The 15,890-nt window shown below is 46.6% G+C and overlaps 1 protein-coding gene across 2 annotated transcripts in view; it reads left to right on the top strand.

Moving 5' to 3' along the window:
* The window catches only part of MINDY2 (MINDY lysine 48 deubiquitinase 2), a 223,585-nt gene that overhangs the window by 63,022 nt on the left and 144,673 nt on the right, over positions 1-15,890 (top strand). For both annotated transcript variants that reach the window (XR_015869439.1, XM_088443140.1), the window contains exon 4: positions 8,658-8,816. Coding sequence is in view for 1 of the 2 variants with exons in the window: in XM_088443140.1 (XP_088299266.1) it covers positions 8,658-8,816 (159 nt within the window). In the remaining variant the exon portion in view is untranslated. The remainder of the gene's footprint in view (positions 1-8,657; positions 8,817-15,890) is intronic.

The following is a 15,890-nucleotide window of genomic DNA, read 5'->3' on the forward strand; positions in this document are numbered from 1 at the left end:
CAAAATTATAATATAAAGTCTTACATAGACATTATATGCAGAGCACAGTAATTTGTGAGGGTACTAAATACAAAAACATTTATTACAAAGTAGATTTGCTTTATCGTCAGCTATAACTGAGCTGTAATTTTTATTGGGCGCTTTGTCGTCCATTTGAAAGATGTCTCTGACTGAACATTAGACATGAAGCTTTGCTTATAACTTAATGGTTTCTTAAAAGCGCTGGAAGGTAGTAAGACAAAGTGATTCAAATCTGTAAACTGAAATAAGAGGAATCATGGTGTAACTCCTGCTGGAGTGTAATTTGCCCTTTTGCCAAGATGTCATATGAAATTATGGAAAATGTTTTGTAGGATAAGGTAATTTAGCCTGAGGAACAGAATACATGAATTACAGCTGGAAATAGGTTATAATTAAATATATGTTGAATAATAGTAAATGGATAGAATATAATCCTGCTAAATGTCAGTCTAGCACAGAAATTCCCAAACACTGTTCTCACAGTCCAGGTTTTAAGGGTATCCATGGTGTTGAATTGAGGTCCTCTGAATCCTTTTTCTATTGCCCTTTCTTTCTCTTCCGCAACTCTCTTATCTCCTCTTTTTCATCACCCTACTGTGTTTCACTTTTTCTACATCAGGGTCCATAGGGTATCCACAGGATACCTTGGGGTATAGGCGATGGCGGCAGACAACCAGGCACCACAGAGTTAAAAACTTCTCCATCCTCCCAGGATGCACTGGGGTCCCTCTCCTATACCCCGCCCCCGAGCCTCAGGCACTCCGTTTTCGTCGGTGCCTGGCCGAAGTTGGATGCACCGTACAGAGTGGGGGTCTGCAGACCCCTGAAGCTCTTCAATGCAGCTGTGGCTGCACATCTAACGAGCAGACAACATGGACAGTCTGTACTGACGTCCATGTCGTCGCTCCTACACCCCACTGGTACCAGAACGCCGCTACTGATCCGGGAATGCTGGTGGGTGACTGGGGTCACAGGCAGCGGTGGCCCCAGTTGCCCGGACTGTGGCCAGATTTACGGGGGTTCAGGTAAGCGGCAAGGTTCCGCGGTGGGTCCCAGCCGAATAGCACAGTCCTTAGTCCCCAGGCAGGGGACTGGCTGTAGTGTGGAACCAGGCTACTGATCCCTGCGCTTTCCGCTACCCGCTGGGACTGAGGACTGGACAGAAACAGTAAATGTCCAGCGTCCCAGGGGTTAAATGCATGCCAGGGGAGCGCACTTTCCTGCTAAGCAGCCTGCGCCTCCCCCGCTGCACACGGCCTCGCCACAAGGTGGTTAGGCATCTGCATGCGCTCTGCCCCAGGGCCAGCCTCATTTCTGCTCCTCGGTGGCCATTTTAATAACATGGCAAACGCTGCTGGAAGCTGTTAACGTGGGCATCGTGGTCTGAGTCCCCCTGCATACCTCTCCTCCGGTGCAAGGTCAGTGTATGCAGCGCTGTTTCCTACCAGGCTGAGGTCTGGTTAGTTGGTGAAGCGCAGATACTGCAGGGTTTCAATATTCTGCATTGTATGTGACTTTGGGCTAGCGCTGCTGTCTGTTACTTTCACATACTGTCAGCTATTTTCCCTATCCCTTTTGTTCTCTGCTAACAAGCCCTTGCGGTGCGGTGTTGCAAGGGGGATTTATACCTTACTATACAACTTGTTGTGAAGTGCGGTGGTCACATACAGCTCCAGGTCTCACACTCAGTATGTCTGACAGTGAGCATGATTTCCCCATTCCGCCTCAGTGTACTGTATGCAAGGTACCATTGGCAGAGGGTGATGGTAACTCTGATGGATTATGTAAGGCATGCCTGCGGTGGCATGGCCAATTTCTGTCACTACACCTGTGCAGGAGCTACCATGGGCTTGTTTTGCTGCGGCACTTACTATCCTGGTGGGCCAGTTAACGACAACCCCTGCGTGTCCTCAGATGGGGGTCTCACAGCAGTCTATGGTGTCATCCCCTATGCAGGGGTTTCCTAAACAGTTAATCATACCTCAGAGTTTCCTGTTGTCGCCCCCTCAGGTCATCCATGAACCCGCGTGGGCTAATTCACTGTCTACCTCAGTACAACAGCTATCAGAGGTGTTACAGGGTGAGTTGTCTGTGCGGGCGCAGAAGCGTCTGCTGCAACCTCATCAAGATCAGGATGCTATGACGACAGATGATGGCTCATACGTGCGGTGCGCACGGCCTTGGTTATTGAGCATGGCGCTCCTCCTGTAGCTAAATCAAAATATGCCATTTTCAAGGATATTAAAAGTGATACTACAGTGTTTCCCCTATCTGATCAGCTAGTGGATCATTTAGAGGAGGCATGGAAAACGCCGGCTAAGCGTTACCAGCCCCCTAGACGGTTTGCGGTGGCATACCCTTTTGCAGATAATTATTTTGTAAAATGTAATAACCCGCCACAAGTGGATTTACACGTCTAGTAAAGAGTGCTACGTTGCCTATGCCCTCTATGTCCTCCTTAAAGGATCCAACGGATCGCAGTGTAGAAATATTCCCTTGCAGGAGACGTGTCCTGGCTGGCTTTGGCCTTGTGCTGGGTGGCAAGAGCTATGGAGTACTGGGCTGATACCTTTGAGGCATCCCTGGACCCAGACTTGTCACCTGAGCAGGTGGAGTTGGTGGGTAATTTAAGGGACTCAGCTACCTACATTAATGAGGCAGCTTTAGATATGGGCCTCATGGCGTCCAAGATCTCCTCGGCAGCAGTGGCGGCTCGTCGTATCCTGTGGCTGCGTTCTTGGAAGGCGGATGCTGATTCCAAAAAGGGCCTATAGAACGCAGAACAGACCTTTCCTAGGAGGACTGCCGCCAAGAAACCTGCAAAGCCCAGGACGCAGGCCTGGAGTACCAGACTTCCCACTCCCAAGTCCGATGACAAACCTTCGGCCTGACGGGATGGGCCTCTCTTTGGGGGACCTCAAAGTGGGAGGCAGACTTCTGAAATTCGCCCAAAAAGCTGGTGTCCTTCAGACACATGGGTCGTAGAAGTGGTCTCTCAGGGGTACGCCCTCTCCTTCCGCAGGATGCCTCCCCGCCGGTTTTTCACCACGGGCCTTCCGTCCAATCAGGACAAGGCCCAGGAACTCAAGAAGGTAATGCACTTGATGCTCCAGAATGGAGTTATAGTGCCAGTTCCTTTGTCTCAGAAGGGATTGGGGTATTACTCCAATCTTTTTCTGGTGCAGAAACCCCATGGGTCCTACCGGCCAATACTCAACCTCAAATCCCTCAACAAATTTCTGAGGGTTCCTCGGTTCAGGATGGAGACCCTGCATTCCATTATTTTAGCAGTGGAACCTGGGGATTTCATGGTGTCGCTGGATATTCAGGATGCTTACCTGCATATCCCTATTGTCCCAGCACACCAGTGCTTCCTCAGATTTGCAGGGGTCAAGGACCACTTCCAGTTTCATGCTCTGCACTTCGGTTTGGCTACAGCATCTCGGGTGTTCACCAAAGTTATGGCCGTTATGGCAGCCTACCTGCGGTTGCAGGGAGTCCGCCTGTTACCTTATCTGAACGATCTCCTGTTACTGACGGAGTCCTCAGAGAAACTTCAACGCCATCTGCAACTAACAGTCTCTGTATTGCAGTCTCGCGACTGGCTGATAAATTGGAAGAAGTCCTCCCTGGTACCATCACAGAGGATGCTCCATCTAGGAGCTCTGTTGGATTCCCAACATCAGAGGATCTTGGTGACGGGAGAAAAGATCTCTGCGTTACAGGCACAGGTCCGTCTTTGCCCGTCTTTGCCTGCAGAGTCGCCGGGTGTCTATTCACTCAGCAGTGAGGTTTCTGGGACCCATGGTATCCATGTTCGACATGGTGGAGGTTGCCCAATTTTACTCGAGACCTCTGCAGAAGCTGATCCTCTCCAGATGGAATAGGTCGCCCCAATGGATAAAGACACAGACTATGGTGCTTTCCCTGGAGGTGCGATTATCTCTGGCCTGGTGGTTACAGACGGTTCACCTGAACAAGGGGCGCCCCTTTTGGAATGCAGACTGGACCCTTCTGATGACGAATGCCAGTCTCCGGGGCTGGGGAGTGGTGATGGGTCCACACTTCTTTCAGGGAAGGTGGACATCGGTAAAAGCTGCTCTTCCAATAAACATATTGGAACTGCGGGCAGTATTCAAGGCTCTCCAGCAAGCAAGACAGGTCCTGCAGGGGAAACCTTTGCAGGTACAGTTGGACAACGCCACCACAGTGGCATACATAAACCGCCAAGGAGGGACTCGCAGTCAGGCGGCTCTGACAGAGTTGTCCCGCATTCTAGTATGGGCGGAAAAGCATCTCACCGCAATATCAGCAGTGTTCATACCAGGAGTTCTCCACTGGGAAGCAGACTTTCTCAGCAGTCAAGACGTGCATCCAGGAGATTGGTCTCTTCACCAGGAAGTGTGTAAGCTACTGGTGAACAAGTGAGGCCTTCCAGAGATAGATCTCCATGGCCTCACGACACGACAACAAACTGCCGATATTCGGGTCAAGAACAAGAGATGCAAAGGCTTATCTAGTGGCTGCTCTGGCCGTCAAGTGGACCTTCCAGTATGCGTATCTCTTCCCTCCGCAAATTCATGCAAGAAGGCGGCATGCTACTGCTGATTGATCCAGCGTGGCCCAGGCGGCACTGGTACACGGATCTTCAGGGTCTTTCAGTGGACACTCCGCTGTTGTTGCCTCAACGTCAGGACCTGCTATCTCAGGGTCCTTGCCTTCATCCGGACCTGAGTCGGCTGTCTTTGACGGCGGGGCTATTGAGACTGCCCTCTTGAGGTCCAGAAGTTTCTCCAGCTCGGTGGTCAACACCATGCTGAGAGCTTGGAAGCCTTCATCTGCCAACATCTACCATAGAGGGTGGCGGGCTTTCTTCCAGTGGTGTCGCACTAGAGGTTATGCTCCTCATGTGTTCAGATGTCCAGGGTTCTGGCCTTCCTACAGGCGGGTTTAGACCAGGGTCTTCGCCTAGCTTCCTTGAAGGTACAGGTGTCTGCACTTTCAGTGTGGTTTCATCGTAGGATTGTTATGCTTCCTGATGTCCGCACCTTTATGCAAGGGGTGCTTCTTATTCAGCCTCCCTTTGTTCCACCTGTGGCACCATGGGATGTGGCTGTGGTCTTGAAGACTCTTCAAGGGCCGCCATTTGAACCACTGGGCTCAGTGGATTTGAAATGGCTACCCATTCAGACTGTGTTCATTCTGCCTATTGCTTCGGCCAGAAGGGTTTCAGAATTGGGAGCTCTCTCATGCAGACCTCCATTTCTAATTTTTCATAGAAACAGGGCTGTGCTGCGCACTCGTCCTGGGTTTCTTCCAAAGGTGGTATCTAGTTTCCATATCAACGAGGAAATTATTGTACCATAGTTTACTTCACTGGACCTTTCGGTTGGTGAGGCCACCTTGGCTGTGGTGCGGGCTTTGAAAATCTATGTGGACCGCACTTCTGTCTATAGGTTGTCAGACTCTTTGTTTGTCCTTTATGGCTTCCATAAAAGAGATTGGCCTGCCACTAAACAAACATTGGCAGGATGGATTCGACTGGCTATCTCTGAAGCTTTTGCTCATGAGGGCCTTCCTGTTCCATCTTCTGTTAAGGCTCATTCCACCTAGGTCTGTGGGTCCTTCATGAGCAGCTCGATGTGGCGCCTCAGCTGTTCAGCTTTGCAAGGTGCCCACGTGGTCATCTGTCCATACTTTCGTATGGTATTATGCTTTGGATACCTATGCCTCTCAGGATGCTTCCTTCGGGCGACGGATTCTCCTCTCAGCACAGGAGCGTCCCCACCCTTGAAGGATACTGCTAAACAAACATTGGCAGGATGGATTCGACTGGCTATCTCTGAAGCTTTTGCTCACGAGGGCCTTCCTGTTCCATCTTCTGTTAAGGCTCATTACACTAGGTCCTTCGTGGGCAGCTCGATGTGGCGCCTCAGCTTTTAAGCTTTGCAAGGCGGCCATGTGGTCATCTGTCCATACTTTCGTACGGTATTATGCTTTTGATACCTACGCCTCTCAGGATGCTTCCTTCGGGCGATGGATTCTCCTCTCAGCACATGAGCGTCACCACCCTTGAAGGATACTGCTTTGGGACATCCCCAAGGTATCCTGTGGATACCCTATGGACCCTGATGTAGAAAATGAGATATGGTAAGAACTTACCTTTGTTATCTCTATTTCTACGAAGTCCATAGGGTTCCACAAGACTCCCGCCCTGTCGCACCTGTACTACAGATGGGCTGTGGTTCTGGTCACCGGTTTTTCCGTCTCCCTCTGGTGAGAATGTGATTCTTGTGTGTTCCAGACTTTCTTCTCTCTCTCTTTATCCTCCTCCAGCCGATGGCTGGTGACGGAACTGAGTGCCTGATGCTCGGGGGCGGGGTATAGGAGAGGGACCCCAGTGCATCCTGGGTGGATGGAGAAGTTTTTAACTCTGTGGTGCCTGGATGTCTGCCGCCATCGTCTATACCCCAAGGTATCCTGTGGAACCCTATGGACTTCGTAGAAATAGAGATAACAAAGGTAAGTTCTTACCATATGTCATATTTTCTTCTTCTCGCTCTCCTGCCCCCCCCTGATTAATTTGATATCTGACACTTGTATATGTGTGTGATTGAGTTCCTGAATCTGTATACGAAGTGCTGCAATATAACGGCCGCATCTTTTTTCATTCCGTTGTGCGTCATATGCAGACTCAAGTGCACACAGATATACAAGTGTCGCATATCAAATTAATCAGCAGTGTCTCCTGGTGCATCCTAATCGCATCACACTGCAACTTGGGGCCGTATTCAACTAGTGGCGAAAACGTGGGGTTTTTTTTGCCACAGGCGAAAACTACAGTTTTTCGCAAAAAAGGCGATATTTTCGCCCAAAAAATAGGCAAACGCAATTGGCATAAAAAAAAAAAAACTGGAGATAAGTTTCCCAGACCAGGCGAAAAAAAAAAAATGCTAAATCCCTATTTTTGGCTAAAAATGTGGGGATTTCTTTCAGAACCCTTTGGAGACCCCCCCTCATGATAATAAATGACCCCCCAAATAAATTGTAATTTGCGCACTTTGGCAAAAACCTACTGCGCAATTTTGGGTGAAAAAAATTTTTTTTGAAAATGATAGGAAGCAGTTGCTTTTTTTCCAGGAAATTACTGTTCCATGTATTTTCGTGTCATACAAACGCCATTTTAAAAACCGTAAAAAAAAACGCCTGCTGCGACCAAGTGCGAAGTTTAAAATACTTCACACATCCATACCGTCCCCCAAAAAATCAAACCCAATACATTAAAACCATTTTCAACGTTTTTTTTACCCAAAATTTGCATGGTCGTTTTTCGCCAAAGTGCTCTACTTACAAATTTTTACTTGGGTCATTTATAATTGGGGGGGGGGTTGTCCAAAGGGTTCTGAAAGAAATCCCCACATTTTATTTTTTTGCCCTGTCTAATGAAGAGAGTCTCCAGTTTTTTGTCGCTAATTGCGTTTTCCCTGTTGGCAAAAAAAAAGTCAGTTTTCGCCGCTAATTGAACACGGCCCTTCGACAAATTTTCGGCAAAAAAAAGACGGCAGAGTTGCACGGAACCTGGAGGCTCACTCACGCCAGGTAAGGGCGTATTGAGGCTAGATGTATGAGGACACATTTATGATGAGTATGGGAAACAACAGGTGTGTTTGGAAGCTGTATAGGTGTGTTATGCCAAAACTCTCTGGTAATAACATCACTTACACTGTTGGTGGGGTCAGAGGTCATACTAACGGTTTATACTTTCCAGTGTGATAACAATCCTTTAGCTATATGTTTGAATTTACAGTTTATAGAGCTCTCCATGTGTTATTTGTTTAGATAAGAAATGTGGTTTTAAATGTATTTCCTTTATTTATTGTAATATATTATTGTAAACTATTTCAGTACTCGGCTACAATAATGCTGGCCACACACATAGCGATATTTTACCCGATCTGGACGATTCCGACACATTGGAACGACAGATCGTGTAAAATATGGCCAAATCCTGAGTAAATCGTTAGTCCCCACTCACGATGCATTGCGCGTCCTCGCTGGTCGCACATCGCATCGTCAGATCTGCTGTGCAGTAGGGCAGATCTGACAATCTAGGAGGCGATGCACTGAGAAAGTCTGACTGCAGGAGAGATCGTATGAAGATTGGACACCAGATCGTGTGGAGAGCTGCCGGGGAGAGTTTCAAGGGAAATCGTACACATCGGCTGATCGTGTGCACATCGCCATGTGTGTGGCCAGCTTAAGTAGTGCTCCATCTCTCCTTTCAATACTGTTAGTAGTTTGTGTTCTTAGTAATGAGCCCTATCAAATCCAAAAACTTTCTAATGCTTTGTAACAACAGTAATAACTGTCCTGCCTTCTCTTTCACACTTGTTCTTTAAAGAAAAGAACCTTTTCACTTGAGTGCACAGATGATTTTCTGAGTAATTGGTTTCCAAGGGATAGCCAGTAATTATGTTCCGTTTTATAGAGCCAGCAACCACCTTCACCCAGTGCTGACTATAGAAATGACCACACTGGTTCCTACGCTTTGTCATATTCTGGGAAAAGCTCTGTGCAGTACCCTGCACAGGTATACCTCTGATATGTTCCTGACCTGTATTGTGTTTGTATTACAGAATATGAGCGATGCCATGGCAATTCTTCACAAGTTACAGACTGGTCTTGATGTCAATGTTAAGTTTACTGGAGTGAGGGTCTTTGAGTATACACCAGAGTGTATTGTGTTTGATCTTCTCGATATACCATTATACCATGGTTGGTTAGTGGATCCAGAGGTATGTGTGCAACAGACATGGGTATTTAATGTATTTATATATTTTTATATGGTTTAATTCCTTTGTCTTTATTCCCCTACATTATATGTATACTTTTACTTTGATATGTGTCTCCTAACACCTGTCTTCCTCCTTTTGTTTTTCAAAGACCATCTATGTTTTTAGGTTTGTCATTGTGTTGGTTTTAAATCTTGTAAACTGATACAATAAGATTACAACCATTCTGCTACTTAACTCCAACTATGGGGACAATTCAGTTACCTGAGAACTGCTGCACTGCGCACATAATTACACTAGCTGATTTCTGCTTGCATCTCCGCATCCTGGCTTTTTGCCTTGTATTTTCTACGCCACACGCATTTGGAAATACATTTGCTGATTCTCAACAGCGTCTCATTGTCTTTACATTACACACTCATGTACCATTTTGAACAATTGCGTTGGGACCTACCACAACCACTGAAGTGAAATATACAAGGCTTGGTATTGGTAAAACGTACTGTATCACAAGTTATACATGTTAAAACTCAAAATTTGTATGGTGTCATTTATTTCAAGTATTTTTATTTTCATATCCATTACAACGGATTTTTTTTCACACATGCATTAGAAACTGTTAATTACATGATTTTAATGCCAATGGCATTAGCCATGTATCCATTTCTACTTGTTTATAATTTCTAGATACATTGATCCAAAGCAAAAACACAGATACACATCTGTCCTTTTAACACAAGGGCAATAACGCAATCACCCTAGTTGCTTCATTTACTCATTACATTGCTTGGAGAAGTGACATTTCATTTTTTAATGGATTCTGCCAATACTACCCCTTTCTGCAGTGTGTTCCGTCGTCTGCCTTCCGAGTAAAGAGACCCCATGTTGCTATCTCTTTGTCTCAGTGGATGCTGTCTTGTCACTTGTATAGTCCTCAGTGTAAAAACTCATTAGACAAATATTCTTTATATATTTTATTTCTTACAAAAGTAATCAAATACCACTAAACCTCAAAACTGCTTTTCACATATGAACCTTAACTGATATCCCACTGCAGCTTTGTTTAACAGATGGAGGTCGATTTAATTTGGCTCGCCTCGCGAGTCCATGTGTGCAACTTAGTGCAGCTATATGCAGCTCTTAAGTTAGCGCCGTACTCTTAATTTTGTTTGCCTCCCCGTAGGACTGTGTACAAAAATCTGTGTGTCCTGGCCAAGATCATGCTGAGAGGGGACGAGATGAGGTGCCGCTATTTCCCACGCCCTTGCAACAGCTACTCCCCCTTGTGGCTAGTTTAATCAACCCCAAAATGTTTTGCTTCAAACTCCTTTACAGATCGCTGAAGCTCCTCCCATATCCATTTTATATCTGAGACGGATTATAAAGCCTGAGATTGAGTTACTGTGACATAACTGGCTCTACCCTTGTGTATGAAAGAACAAGTCCATACTGGGCATTACTGCAAAGCTAGCCTACCTGTCTGGTTTTTTTAGTTAGAGTAACACCTCTCTCTTAACGTGATAACCTAGAGTGTAAGAAAGAAGGTTGGGCATGCTTAGTTATGTAAGGGGGCACATCCACTAGACGATCTACTCCCTGTCCAATCTCTAAACGATTTTCCCTTGAATTTTCCCTTGAAATTTTATCTTCCACTCTGAACGATTTGCAAACGATCTAACGATAAACGATATCTTTTAAAACTGTGATTGACAGCTTTCATCTATAGTGGGCAAATATTTTAGAGGGGTGAGCGTGGCTATAATGAGGGAATAAATAGGTGGCGGCCATTTTAATCATTGCATTTATGCTCTGTGGCTAGTTTGGTTTGGTTTATACCTGCTGAACGGTGTTGCATTGCTCATTTGCTGTGGTTTGTTTTTGGCTTGTCTTTAAACAAACTGTACTTATTTCTCTTCCTCATGGATCCTTCTTATCGCTATCGTGTGATGACAGCATATGCTGGAGTCGTGCTTTTAGCTGATAGGGAGAGGTCTGAGAGACGGAGAAGGGTGCACTCATGCTGGACCAGGGAGTGGTTGCTGCAGAGGGATACTCTGTCGCACATGCCACTGCTGATGGGACTACGTGAGAACAACCCTGATGACTTCCGAAACTATCTGAGGATGGATGACGTCACCTTTCGGAAGTTATTGAGTTTGGTGACGCCCTATATCGAGAGGCAGGATACGAGGATGCGAAGGGCCATACCCCCTGAGGAGAGGCTGATTGCTACCCTGCGGTTCCTGGCGACTGGCAGATCCCTTGCTGACTTAAAGTTTGGCACCCTCATCTCTGCGCAAACTTTAGGTCGCATAATTCCGGAGACATGTCGAGCCATATTTATGGTTTTGAAAGCTGAGTATTTTAAGGTAATCACATTTTATACTGTTCATTTATTAAGTGATCTAGGAACCCATTACCCCCCTCTCCCCTCAGAAATGTTTGTATGTGCAGGACTCCTAGTATACACTAGCAGGTCCCCGCAGTCTGCCCTAATCTGTCACACATCATGTGCTGCCCCTCTAAATGCTGCAGGACCCCACTATTCCCCGACCCCCCTTCCCCCCTGTGAAATGAGTATGTGCAGGACTCCACTATCCCCCCCCCCCCCCCCGAAATGTGTATGCGCAGGACTCAGAGTAATTTTATTTGCTAAAACACACCTCACATACCCTTTTTTAATATTCAGTTTTTAATCTGTAATATAATGTGGTTGATGTATAAAGGCCAAAAGCAGTATCAGCGCACGTTTTGTGCGATGATACCGCTTCTACCCGATGTATGATCGGGGGTGTTGACGGTAAATGATAGGGGCGCAATGCGCCCTTGTCATTATCGGCGCTGCTATCAACAAGATAGCAGCGCCGAGCATAAGGGCTATGTATGAATGGTCATACCACATGACCATTCGTCTGGCTGTAGCTGTCGTTATGGACAGCTACAGCCTGGCGCTAGCCTATACCTACAACAGGGACAGCGCTGTCCCTTCTAGGGCTGCTGCCGGCTCTAGGGCTGCATGTGGGGATCTCGCAATACTGGCAAGATCCCGTGCATTTTCAGTGGAGCCGGCCGAGACAGAGACACAGTGCATCAGCACTAGGCTGATGCGCTGTGCTCTCTAGCGGTTAGCGCCGTAGGGAGGAATTAACGCTCCCCCTCTCCGTCCGATAAGATGCTCTTACATGTTATCGGTAGTGCTTCCTGCTATGCCTCGGAAAAGAGGCAAGGCAGGAAGTGGTATAGGGGCACGGTAAGTCCCGCGATCATACATCTACCCCAGAGTGTTTAAATGTTTTTTTTGTGTGTTTTTTTTTTTTTTAGTTTCCATCTACCGTGGAGGAGTGACAAGCAATAGCGCAAGAATTTGAAGATAAGTGGAACTTTCCAAATTGCGGAGGGGCAATTGGTGGGAAGCATGTGCTCATTGTCCCACCAGCTAATAGTGGCTCACTCTACTTTAACTATAAAGGTTATTTTAGCCTTGTGTTGATGGCCATTGTCAACGCCAACTATGAATTTATTTTTATAGATGTCGGTAAAAATGGCCGTGCGTCAGACGGTGGATCATTTAAGGACACTGAATTTTACCATTGTATAATATCTGGAGCCCTCAATTTACCCCCTGTTTCACAATGCAAGCATCAAATGAACTTTGTGTTTGTAGCAGATGCGGCCTTTGCCTTACAGGAGAATGTAATGAAACCCTATCCCCAAAGGGGTTTAACCAAAGAGCGGCGTATCTTTAACTATCGCCTTTCAAGGGCTAGGCGTACTGTTGAAAATTAATTTGGCATCATGTGCAGCAGGTTTAGAATTTTCTATACACCTATTAATCTTGAAATTACAAAAATTGAATGGGTAGTAATGGCCTGCTGTGCTCTACACAACTTGTTACGGCGTAAAGCAACATCGCAAACACACTTACCTACCTCTGTTTTTGAGCGGACCGAACAAACGGTGAACAATGAACTCTTGCCATCAGTATCTCAATCCAGAGTCCCTCTGGTTGCGTCAGGGCGTGCTAAAGCAATAAGGGAGGAATACCTCCCATTTCTTCAATGGTGTTGGTGCGGTGGAATGGCAAGAAAATTACATCTAATGGTTTATTATACCCATACTTAATAATTTGTAAATGAAAATAAAAGTTTTTGCAAGCACTGACTGTTGGATACTTACTTGTTTTAAAATTACTAAAATGTCATTAGATTATGTACCAAATTGTTCTTATTTTAAGTTTACTTATGCTTTTAGATAAATTCATTTGTAATTATTCTTTTTTATTGTAGATAAATAATATAAAGTGTGTTTTTTTTAGTTTTTTTTTTAAAAGGTTCTTTTTTGGGTTTTATAGGACAACATCTGGATATAATATGGGTATTAAATAATGATTAGGTGAGAAAATTGTGGGCCTGATTCAGATACGGTTGCTCTGACAGAGCGCTCGCTCAGAATCAGTCCTTTTTTTTTTTTAAATGGAGCGGCCTCCTTGCCGCTCGCATATCTGTGGGTGACCACCCACAACTATTGCGAGCGGCCAAGATGATGGTTGCGATGGTCAAGACCATCATGACCATCCGGCTTGCAAGGAGACAATTGTGGTAGGGTCTCAGCCATCGCAAGCCCCGGAGAGCTTTCGGCACTAACAGAGCCGGAAGCTCTCCACTGACATCACTTGTGAAGGCAGGCGTTCCGTTGGGAACAATTCCGTTTGGGTGTCCACCCCCCCCCCGGCCGGACCACCAAACGGGGCAAGCTGTCACTCACCATCGACAGATCGCTCCCTTTGGTGCGAGACCCGGAGCGACGGAGCATCCCGACGCTAGCCGGGTCTCGCTCATGTGCACGACGGAGCCGGCTACATCGTGCGCATGCCCAGTACTCAACCATCGACCCACTTGCAAGCGCACAGCGCTTGCGACCAGGTCAGAATCAGGCCCTGAGTTCACAAATGATTCTGGTTCAGTATAGATATGATAAATGGTATACACATATTCAATACACATACATTGATTAATGAAAATTACACCCACAACCAAAAATTTATTCTACATGAATGTACCATCAATAAAGAAAAACACAAGACCAGAGTACTGAATTAATATTTTTTTATAAGTTTCAAAAAAAAAATAAATATATATTAATACATCTGGGCCGGATTCATTGAATATTACCAGGCCAATGAGTGCCTCCTCAGTAGGGACTACTCCAAAAATGAAAGCTTCAGGCACTGAAATAAGTGTAATATACAGCCGGGAGCTAGACAGTGATGGTAACATAAGCAGGGTGAAGAACAAGAAATAGGGTTCAAAAACAGTGTCCATGGGAGCACAAGAAGTATGCAGAAATCAAAACGTTTGGAAAACAGGTGCAAATGAAGTACATTTGCCAAAGTTAAGGCACTATGGCCCTGATTCAGAGCCGGACGCTTTGACCAGAGTGCTCGCTCTGAATCAGGGCCCACCTCCATAAATATGGAGCGTCCTCCTGGATGCTCGTATAGCTGTGGGTCACCACCCACAGCCTATACGAGCGAGCAGGATGATGGTCGCGATGGTCTTGACCATCGCCAGTGCGAGCAGAAGCCTGCGGTTGAGTTTCTCAACCGCAAGGCCAGGAGTGATTTTGGCTCTATCAGAGCCAAAATCACTCCCACTGACATCACTAGTGATGTCAGTGGGGCCGGCTTCTGACGGTAGGTGTTCCCTTGGGAACGCCTCCGTCTGGCAGGCACGCCCACCAAAGGGGGCGTGCTGTCAATCAACATCGACAAAACGCCCCCTTTGATCAGACACAACGAGCGAAGGAAAGTCCTTCGCTCGTCGCGTCTCGCGCATGCGCACCATCGACCCACTTGCGAGCGGACAGCCGCTCGCGAGTGGGTCTGAATCAGGCCCTATGTACATGCTCAAATTCAGCCTTGACAAAGAACCAAAGAAAAAGAAGTTTCACATTTTTGAATCACTGAAAAAACCGAATATTAAAGATTAACTAATAATTAAAATAAAGATCATCATCGGCCTCCAGCGTGGCATGTGCACTCATCCATGATGAGCGCACTTCACTGCTGGATGTGGTGGGAATGGGAACTGGTGTCTGTGGGGCGCCCGACGCATGATAGGTGAGGGGATGTGACGGAGGAGGAATTGGCATTAATTGGGACGCGGGTCTATCAGGTGGGATAGGGAAATTGTCAGAAGACAATGGGGTGGGCTGCGCCATCATATATGACCCTACGTTACTATGCTCATCCAATTTTCCTTCGTGAGCTAGTAACAGAGCGTTATATATAATACGCTTGAAATGATGCAGCTGGTTTTGAGCCATGCTGTCCATTTCGTTGCCGATGTGTGCTGCAAAAGTTTGATTTGGACCGGGGGGTGCATTTAAGACCTCCAAGTGACTCAAAAATTTGTCACTTCTTGACGAGCCAGAGGATGGAGTCCTGGAAGCCGACCTCCGCTTCTTGGCGGGTGCTGCCACTGCCGGCCTCTCAATTGTAGACTCCATAGCCTCTGTGGTCTTGCTGGTTGAAGGGACAGGATTCACATCCAGGACTTCCTCCTTGGTAAAATGACAAACAAAAAAAAAAAATTAGATATTAAAATAAACATACATACGGTGTCTTACAAGTTGTTTTTTTAATTAAAAAAGCACAGCATTTGGAGCATCACCATGCTGTCAATCCTAGCAAAAAATAATACACTATGGCCCTGATTCAGACCTGGTCGCAAGCACTGAGCGCTCACAACCGGGTCGATGGCCCAGAGCGCATGCACACGACGGAGCCGGCTCCGTCGTGCACATGCACGAGACCTGGATATCGACTGGCAAACCGTCGCTCCGGGTCTCGCACCAAAGGGGGCGTGCTGTCGATGTTGAGTGACAGCACGCCCCCTTTGGTGGGCGGGCCGAGGGGGTGGCTGCCCAAACGGAGGCGTTCCCATGAGAACGCCTACAATTTTGGGCCGGCCCCACTGACATCACGAGTGATGTCAGTGGGAGAGATTTTGGCTCTGTTAGAGCCGAAATCTCTCTGGGGCTTGCGGTCACGAGACCCTACCACAAGGGTCTCTTCGC

This window comes from Taudactylus pleione, unplaced genomic scaffold, assembly GCF_031769625.1.
Source record: "Taudactylus pleione unplaced genomic scaffold, aTauple2 ptg000019l, whole genome shotgun sequence".
Classification (NCBI taxonomy): domain Eukaryota; kingdom Metazoa; phylum Chordata; class Amphibia; order Anura; family Myobatrachidae; genus Taudactylus; species Taudactylus pleione.